Here is a 9,968-nt window from a genome sequence, read left to right on the forward strand (position 1 = left end):
CTGAAGACTCCGGTGTATTTTTGATTTGATCAGAAGTTCTTATTGGAGATCGGATGAAGTGAAAGGATCTTGGTGATCTCATTAGTTCGGAGTGTCTCAAAGGATTAATCTTCTTGGATCGGATAATACTCCAGTTTGGGACTAGAAGTGGATCTGAATGGGTATTTGTCAGCTTTGGGAAGGCTTGGGATTAGAATGTCTTGTCTTTCAGGTTTTGGGAACCGGGTTAGATATTTCTCATGATTATCTATGGCGTTTGGATAGGGTTGGGGCGGTCCTGCTCTATGCAGTAGGCCAAGATACCTGGTGCGAACCAACTGAACGTCGTGGGCACGGAGGCTCAAGAGGAGCGATAGGGTTGAGGCGGTAGGCCAACAAACCCTAAGAGTTTCAACTCGATGATTGAATCGATTCAACATGTTGGTATTCCAATCTAGGGTATTCCATCCCGAGGATGACCGAGCCCTATGATCTTTTGGACTCGGCATTGGTCTTCCCACCTGCAGGGTGGTATGGAATAGATATGAGTACCGTACTGGTGGGCTGGTAGTGGTAGGCATGTTGTTGGTGGTAAACGCTTGCGGGGCTGTTTTCTATGGAGGTGGTGGATGGCAAGGATTGGCATGGTAAATTATCGTAAGTATTAAGTAGACATCCTTTTATGATGGTCTATTAGATGGCATGTTGTGCTTGATCGGGCTGAGGCGGTCTTGCTCTATGCAATAGGCCAAGATACCCGGTGCGGGCCAACGGTGAGTCGTAGGGGCAGGGATTCAGGAGAATGTGACCCATGGTTCTATTTCGGGTAGGGACCTCAGGTTCTTAGGGCGACATAGTCTGCTAGCAGTTATGGAAAGAGAGCTAGCGATAGATAGTTCGAGTGGTCGGCCAGGGGGTCAGACCGAATCCAGGTTTCCAGATTGCAGGTTTTAGGTGGTAAAGGATTGGGTGCCGCAAGGGATTGTAGAATCGTTTTTTTTCTTTTTGGAATGGAAAGATCCCCCTGTAGGTTTAGTCTCCTTCGAAAGTCGTCGGAGGTTATGATTGCGGAGGTGCCCTTCAGGGTGTCGGGTTCCAAGGATGGTAAGGAATGATTTCGAGGACGAAATCGAATTTAAGTGGGGGAGAGTTGTAACATCCCAATTTTGTCATTGAAGTCCCTGGGGATGCAAGGGTAAAGCCATGAAGAGCCTAAGGGCCAAATTGTAATTTTGGGACTAGGAGGAGTACGATGCGCGTACATAAGGGTACGCTGAGCGTACTAGGGCGCACCCCAGTGCGCTGGGCGTACTCATAAAGGATGAAAACCCTAATATCTCGGGTTGCGGGCTATATAAACATCCTTATGGCTCATTTTCTCTCCTCCTTCTCAGCCTCCATCTTCCAGAAACGTCCCCAAACCCTAGTTCTTGTGTGTGAGAGTGAGTTGGTGGGTATTTTGAGCTCTTAAAGGTGAAGCCATTGCAACAAATAGTTGAAGAAGGAGATTGGCTTGTAGATTTGAGGTTGTGTTGTGCCCTAGAAGCTCCAGGAGGTAAAAAAAAAGCTTCAAACTTTATGCTTGTAGGTCATAAAGCTAGCCTTTCTAGCATTATGGAACCATTTATTGTCCCAAAAACCCCAATATGGTGCATGATGCATTTTGGACGAGATAAGTTGTCCTTTCTGGACCTTGAAGAGGTCTCAAGTGATAAAAATGAGGTCCCAATGGCTTAAGACGTTCCATACATTATGTAAAAGGGTCTTAATGGATTAAGACCTTGGATTAAGAGATTTTTGGATGTCCAAAGTGATAAAGTTCGAGACTTTATGAGTCCTAGGCACATTTGGTCACTGGATCTGGAGTTTGGGCTTAAGTGCTTAAGACATGAAGCACTTATTAAGGTTTTGGTGAAAACCTTGTGTACGCCTAGCGTACTAAGTCAATTGCCCGTTTCCCAGTTAAGGCGAGACTTGCGTATGCCCCGCGTAGCCTTGGGGTACGCCCATCGTACGTCTTCTGTGGACTTTTGGTGATTTGGGCCTTGGGTTTGGGCTACTTTTGGGCTAGTAAGGTTTGGGCCTTGCTAGAATTTCTGAGTAGATAGTGTTGGGGCAGTTTTAGTGATAGAGGATCATGGAGTTAAGCCCAATAAGGAAGTTGGGCCCAATTTAGTAAATTGGGCCAATAATGGGCCTTGCATAAGGTCTATCAAGGTTATGGACTTGGAATTGGACCTTGGCCCGATAAAAGGGAATGGACATGATGGATTGAGTGGAACCTTTTTGCCAAGTTTGTTATGTTGTGTAATGAATTGGTATTTATTGTGTGATAGTTCAGGATTTCCAGTGAGATAGCGGTTCGGGAGTTCGTTTTTTCAGATCAGATCAGATCAGCGTTGCGAGGTGAGTTATCCTCACTATATCAACAGGGTCTAAGGCACCAAGGTCGGCTCTTTATCAGATTTGTATCCTAGTTTTGTTTGATATGTTTATTGATCTGCTATATCTGCATCCTTGTAGTTAGGATGGTATTATGTTTGTGACCTGGTTTAGGTCAGTATCTTGGTATATAGGATGATGCTATGTTATTGACCGGTTAGGTCGGTATCCTAGTTAGGATGTTGCTATGCTATATGATCTGTTGGACCGGTTTGTTGTTTAAGGACTGTTATGTGATTGTTTGTTATATGTGCACATGGTTGTTTGATTGGGGTTTTGGTTGAGGCGGGTCATGCTTTGTTTGTAGGACAACATACCCAAGGCGGACCGGATAGACTGCAGGCCCAGGAGGGCACCTAGTCAGGCCTAAGGCCCGACGAGCGGTTCGGATTAGGCTGAAGGCCCCGAGAGGATGGTCCAGACGTGCCGAGGCTTGGAGAGTGGGCCAGATAGACTGAAGGCCTGGTGCAGGTGGTCCAGTCATACTATAGACTCAGAAAGTGGACCAGGTGGATTGAAGGCCCGGTGCGGGCGGACCAGTCGCACTATAGACTTGTGATGCATCGATATTCTATATTTGCTGATATGATATGGTTATGGTAATGTTGAGGTTGGTATTTTGGGGGTAACTCACTAAGCCTTCGAGCTTACATTTTATCGATTATTGTTTCAGGTACTCCTGACGATCGCGGGAAGGAGAAGGCGTGATCGTACTGCATCTCCTTATGTTTATGATGTGATTCTGGGAAACTCATATATTAAACTATTTTGAAAACATATTGTAATAATTAATGGTTTTTGAAAACTTTACGAAGTTTAAATTGGCTTGAATTTTTAAGGATGTTACAGAGGGTATTTTGGATTTTCAAGTAATTTTTTCTATATTTTAGATTTATGAGTGTGTGTCTTTTTCACCAATTTACTTTTAAAATATGACTTTGAACTTTGAAAAAGATTACTTTCGCCCATTTATTTTCTAAATTTTTTTGTTTAACCCCGTATATGTAATTTGATTTTTATTAATAATTTCCGTACGTTAACCTAAAAAAACTATTTTTATGTGTTTATCTTTATATAATTGTCGGTATAATTCAAGGTAATCAATGTTTCGACTTTAATTTAAAACTTTCTTTCGTTATTTAAAAAAAAAAGATTATATGGTTTTTTCTAAGTTGTCGGTTTAAATTCGAGTCTGTGTATGTTTCAATGTAGATTTTTTATGTTTAAACGTTTATTATGTATGAGATTGGCCATATATAATAATTTTCATTTGTTAATTTAAAAAAACATATTATATACGAGTTTGACTATGTTTCGACATAATTTTTTTGTAACATCCCGACTCCCAGATATAAATTTAATTAATTTATACTCATTTTGACAGGGCAACTCGACGAGTTGGAGGCCCCAACTCGTCGAGTAGAGATTGAGATAGTCGCGTGGTTTTTAGAATCTACTCGACGAGTTGAGGGGACTCAACTCGACGAGTAGGAGCTGAGTGTGAAAAACCTAAATTCCAGGGTTTGCACCCTATTTAAAGGACCTTAAGTTCTTTACCCCGCCACCCTCGTTACCTTAACACGCTGAGAGAAACCCTAATCGAGCTATTATCATATGTGTGTGTGTGTGAGAGAGAGAGGCTAAGATTATATGTTTTAGTGCATTCTTGGAAGGAGTTGGAGGAGCAAAAGGCTTGGAATGTCAGTATTCCTTCAATGTTAGCTGCCTTTTGGAGGAAAAAATCTATTACCTTGACCACTTGTGTGTTAGATCTCTCCATTAAGGAGTTTAAGGCCATTTTTATCTTCTCTTTGAGTCCCTTAGTTGTTTGAGCATGCCTTGAAGATGAGACTTCAGATCTGGACAATACTAAGTCCCTTGGGTCTAAAGATTCAAGCTTTATCAAGCTTCGACCAACTTTCATGCCTTAAACCCTTTATTGAGCTTTGGGTTGGCAAACTTAGCCCTATATGCCATGCATGGACATAAAGCTTGCAACTTTACGTGGTATTTCAGACTTAGAGGGCTAGATCTAGAGTATGGGGCCTTAGTTCTGCTTAAAAACGTCTGAATGAGAGAATGGCTTGAGGAAAATCGATGAGTTGGTGAGACAACTCGGCGAGTTGAGTTAGATTTTCCCGATTTTTTAGAGAAACGAAGGAACTCGACGATTCGCATAGATGCACTCGACGAGTTGGGTCAACATGGACTATTGAATCGAGTGTTGACTTCATTTGACTTCTAGGGTTTGGTCAAGTTATGGGTTATGGAGACCATGGAGGGGTAAAATGGTCTTTCACCCTTTCCGAGAGTTAGAAAAGGGGTTAGCTTAACATCTTGGAAGTTGTTGTTATAAATTGTTAATTAGAGATGATTATGATATGTAGGTGGAGTGTAGACCGATCGTTGAGTACAAGACCTACTTGCTTACTTACGAGGTGGGTATTCTCACTATACTTACCTGAGTGGTATTTCATTATGTGACCGGAGGGTCTTATGTGCTTATACTGAGTTATGTGATATATTATACATTATTTCTTTGTGATTTATGTTGTATATCATTTTGTGCCTTACTGAGTTACTCTGTCTTTGTGGGACCGGAGGGTCTTCACTAAGATACAAGACCGGAGGGTCCAACTAAAGCTGTGAGACCGGAGGGTCTTCACTGAGACACATGACTGGAGGGTCCTTATCGATATATATCTATGAGAGGCTAATTATTTGTGTGTCGTATTTTGGGGAACTCACTAAGCTTCGTGTTTACAGTGTTGTGTGAAATGTGTTTCAGGTACCTATCAGGATCGCGGGAAGGCGCCAACATGATTGTACACACCAGCTTGAGATTATGTTTTGAGGATTTTGGGATAATGTCAAACATTTTGTTGTCTTGTGTTTTGAACAACTTATACATTTGGGTTTTGAGAAATATGAAATTGTGTTTTGTGTTGTTTTAAAAATGAAAAACTTTATTTGAAAATTTAGAGTGTTACTTTTTTTTACATTTCATGCTTAATTTTATATACATTCCTATGCATCATTTATGTCACATATAATAACTTGTCTTCATTAACTTACAAAAATATATTATCATCAAGGTCGTAAACATCGTTCGGCAGTCGACTGTGATTAAGGGATTAATCGGTCTCGACAGAGATTAATCGGGTACCATTAATTATTAATAATAAATAAATAAATAAATAAACATATATATATATATATATATATATATATATATATATATATATAACCATAAAAAAAAGTCATGACTAGTATTTAAACAATTAAGTCATGATCCATCATATTACAAGTCCAAAATAATTTAATAATAATAAAAACACATATTCTCATATATTTAAATGTCGATATTCTTCTAATCTCCGGGTTCTTCCAATATTTGAACTCCTTCCAACTCATATCCATCTTATTCAAACACTTACTCCTCATTCTCAGATTCGAAATCTTAATCAAAAAGTTCCCTCGGTGTTGAACTTTTTACGGGGTACTTGATTATTATTAGTCCCAAAAGCATCATCAATCTGTCCCATAACTAATTCGGGCCAAACACTTTTCCATCCAAGTTACATTTCACTGTATCCATCTTTTTTTATCCGGGCAAAAACCATACTTCTAACCAATATCGTATGAGTTTCATTTATGAGCACCGATGACGGTTGATCCCACCGATGTTGAAATCGGATTTTTAGATGTCATAATTGAAACACATATTTTCGTTTATACACCAGAAATCAGAAAGTCACACATCATAAAATCATCATAAATCAAAAAAATACATCAGAAATATAAAAAAAAAACTCTTGCAAAAATCAGAATAATATAACATATACGCACTAGAAAAAAAAAATAACCAAAAATACATCAGAAATCAGAAAAACTCATCAAGATTCAACATATCACAGCAACATGCACCAGAAATCGGAAAAACTTATGCATAAATCAAAATAGTACAAAAGATATACACCATAAATTAAAAAAAAAAAAAAAAACCCTCAATAGAAATCAACATATCACAACAACATGCACCGGAAATCAGAAAAACTCATGCAAGAATCAGAATAATACAACTGATATCCACCATAAATAAAAAAAACAACCAAAAATACATAAGATATCATATAATTGCACTAGAGATCAGAAACTCATAACATAAATCACATAAATTTTTCATCAGATATTAGGCAAAATCAAACTAGAGAAAACTACATCAAATATCAACATAAATTGTCATTTCCCATAAGAAATGAACAAGAAATCAGAACAGTAGTACAATAAAAGCAGCAGAAAAAGTTAGTCTAGTATAAACGACAACAACAACAGACCTGAAGTTTGTGGGTGAAATCAAAATCAAAATTTGGTTGTTTTCAAGAAGCATAAACAAAATAAGTTTATAAACCACAACTCATCCAATTGCTATGTTTTTTGTTGCATTAAACGCTTTGTATGCAAAAATAAATAAATAAATAAAGGACAATGGTAGAAAAATAGTGTGCATTTGTGGAAGAAAATACAAAATCAACTTCATATGTTGGGTCAGCTGCAGTAACCTTCGGCGGCTAAAGTGTATGGGTGAAATCAAAATTAGGGATGTCAAAAAGTCCCGTCGGTTGGAAAACGTCAAACGATTAATCCACGGCTAATCCCGATTTCTGCAGCCTTCATTATCATCGAGCTTGTCTACGTTTCGCAAAACATATTTTGTAACGTTTATCTGCAGAATTTTATGTACGTTTCATACGCATGACTTTGATCATATATAATACGTTTTTGATTATTTAAGCTTTCGTTCGTTAACTTAAAAAACATATTACTTATTTTTATATACATGCCGATATAAATTTAAGTTTTCCTTTTTTTATGTTACGATGTAATTTTTTTTGTATGTTTCGGTGCTTATTTTATGTATATTTTTATATATGAGTTTGTTCACATATAATAGATAAAAGCGTTATTATAAGCATTGAATTTTGACGATTGTATTAATGAAAGTTATATTTCGACATAAAGATCGTTACAAAGGGCGATGTTATGGAATCGAGCCTGTTCCTGGAGAAGAAAATCAATATATTGCTTATGTAGCTTACCCATTAGACCTTTTTGAAGAAGGTTCTGTTACTAACATGTTTACTTCCATTGTAGGTAATGTATTTGGGTTCAAAGCCCTGCGTGCTCTACGTCTGGAAGATTTGCGAATCTCTACTGCGTATGGTAAAACTTTCCAAGGTTCGCCTCACGGCATCCAAGTTGAGAGAGATAAATTGAACAAGTATGGTCGTCCCCTGTTGGGATAAAAAATCTCTATTTGATAGGGCTTCTTCCTATACCTATGAATACCATTGGACCCAGAAATGATATATTGGAAGAATCCGTTGGGTCTTCCAATATCAATAGGTTGATTGTTTCGCTTCTGTATCTTCCAAAAGGAAAAAAGATCTATGAGAGTTCTTTCCTGAATCCGAAAGAGAGTACTTGGGTTCTCCCAATCACTAAAAAGTGTAACATGCCTGAATCTAACTGGGGTTCGCGGTGGTGGAGGGACTGGATCGAAAAAAAAGAGGGATTCTAGTTGTAAGATATCCTAACTAAACATAAGGGATAGGGGTCCTGGGATCGGGCCTACCATATAAAAAGGGTCGTAGAAAAAGAACTCGGCCACCTATTTCATTATAAGTGCATTGTTGAAATGTAGATGAACTCGAATCTATACTGATAGATAAAAAAACATAAAAAGGGTTTCTTCAAAACGTAGACAAACTCGATTCTATACTGATAGATACCAAAATACTCCTTTATTATTGCTTTAACCAACTAAACATTTAATAGAATGTTAAACGCAAAGCAATTAAAAAACTATCATTTTATTGTATAAAGTTACTTCCTTAGTCTTTGTGTTATTTTTGTTTGTGGACAATAATTTTGAGACGGAGAGAATAGTTTTTTCGTGTTAAAGAAAAGAAATTATTAGTGAAAATCAAATTATATATAATACGAAATTAAACAAGATAAAATAATTTATAAACATAAAATATAAAAAAAAATACATAAATGGTCCTTATAGTTTTATAGTTTTGTCATACAAATAAGAAAGTACGAGTAAAAATTAAATTATTTAAGTAAAAAATAACATGTAATCGGTTGGGATATGTTCAAATTTTGAATATGTAGATACTACTAGAATGCAATTTTTTCTTTTACGCGGAGAAAAAGAAATGGAAACACACTATGCAATAATTAATAGTACGGTACGTTAACTAGATAAACCATAGCAACAAGAAAGATCTACAACACACAACAGACAAAATAACCAAACACGTGTATTCATACTCTCGAGACTTTTTCGCCACATCCAACAACCACCCATTTTTTGAAATTAAAATCATAATCAAGGATCACAATGTTTCAATCGACTATCAACGAAGATTGAAGAAACTAAGAGACTAATTGAAGATTAAAAGCACTAAATCTAATCTTATTTCATACGGATCACTTACTAGTTAATCTCATCAACATAAATCGCTGATGAAATCAACGAAATACAGATAAAATCTCACACAATCAGTACTAAAAACACCTCTAGATGACTGAAAGTAACACGAAACGATACGATCAAAAGAAAATTGTAAACGATATACTAACACTCGTACGATCAAGATACAGATCTATCAGAGTTGACCACAATCGGCGATAACTACAGGCTTGGAGGTGCTTCCGCTGCCAGATCCGACCTTCTCGATCGCCTTAACGACGTCCATTCCTTCAACAACTTTCCCGAACACGACGTGCTTCCCGTCGAGCCACTCCGTCTTAGCTGTGCAAATGAAGAACTGAGAGCCGTTGGTGTTCGGACCAGCGTTAGCCATGGACAGGATTCCAGGTCCGGTGTGCTTCTTAATGAAATTCTCATCGGCGAACTTGTTGCCGTAGATCGATTCACCGCCGGTTCCGTTTCCTCTGGTGAAATCTCCTCCTTGACACATGAAATTAGGGATCACACGGTGGAAGGACGATCCCTTGAAATGCAAAGGCTTCCCGGAAGTACCTTTTCCCTTTTCACCGGTGCAAAGCGCACGGAAATTCTCGGCTGTTCTTGGAGTGGTGTCGGCGAACAGCTCCATCACGATCCTTCCGACCGGTGATCCGCCTACGCTCATGTCGAAGAAAACCTTAGGGTTTGCCATTGCTGAATCGGAAATTTTCAAACGGGTAAAACAAAGCTTAGGCCTGATGAACGGGTCGTATCGGATTATATAGCGGTGGGTGACGGTCGATCATTTATGTGAGCGTGATCTCAACCGTTAGAAGTGACACGTGTTGTCATCCTACGGTGTTGTTTATATAACTAGAGTCGGGTTAACTTAACCATAGTTCGATGTAGATTTATATGTCACGAACGGATCACGTGGTATATGCTTTGTAAATATTCTTAAATTTTATTCAAGTAAAAGAATTAAATGTGTATAGATAAATATGGAATTGATCCTATTTCAAAAAGAGTTATTCATTAATTGACGGTATAATATTTTTAGGCAAAA

General features: G+C 38.0%; 1 protein-coding gene across 1 annotated transcript; it reads right to left on the minus strand.

The window, feature by feature from the left end:
* Positions 1–8,877: 8,877 nt before the first annotated feature.
* On the minus strand, positions 8,878–9,657 carry LOC111879219 (peptidyl-prolyl cis-trans isomerase). Its single transcript, XM_023875690.3, has one exon. The coding sequence runs from the start codon at positions 9,612–9,614 to the stop codon at positions 9,099–9,101; it is 516 nt and encodes a 171-aa protein (XP_023731458.1). The 5' UTR covers positions 9,615–9,657; the 3' UTR covers positions 8,878–9,098.
* Between the last annotated feature and the right edge of the window lie 311 nt (positions 9,658–9,968).

Source organism: Lactuca sativa, chromosome 8, assembly GCF_002870075.4.
Source record: "Lactuca sativa cultivar Salinas chromosome 8, Lsat_Salinas_v11, whole genome shotgun sequence".
Lineage (NCBI taxonomy): Eukaryota > Viridiplantae > Streptophyta > Magnoliopsida > Asterales > Asteraceae > Lactuca > Lactuca sativa.

Bases quoted from the DNA above. Each gene is read 5' to 3' on its own strand.
- LOC111879219 (XM_023875690.3), bottom strand. From the start codon at position 9,614: ATGGCAAACCCTAAGGTTTTCTTCGACATGAGCGTAGGCGGATCACCG.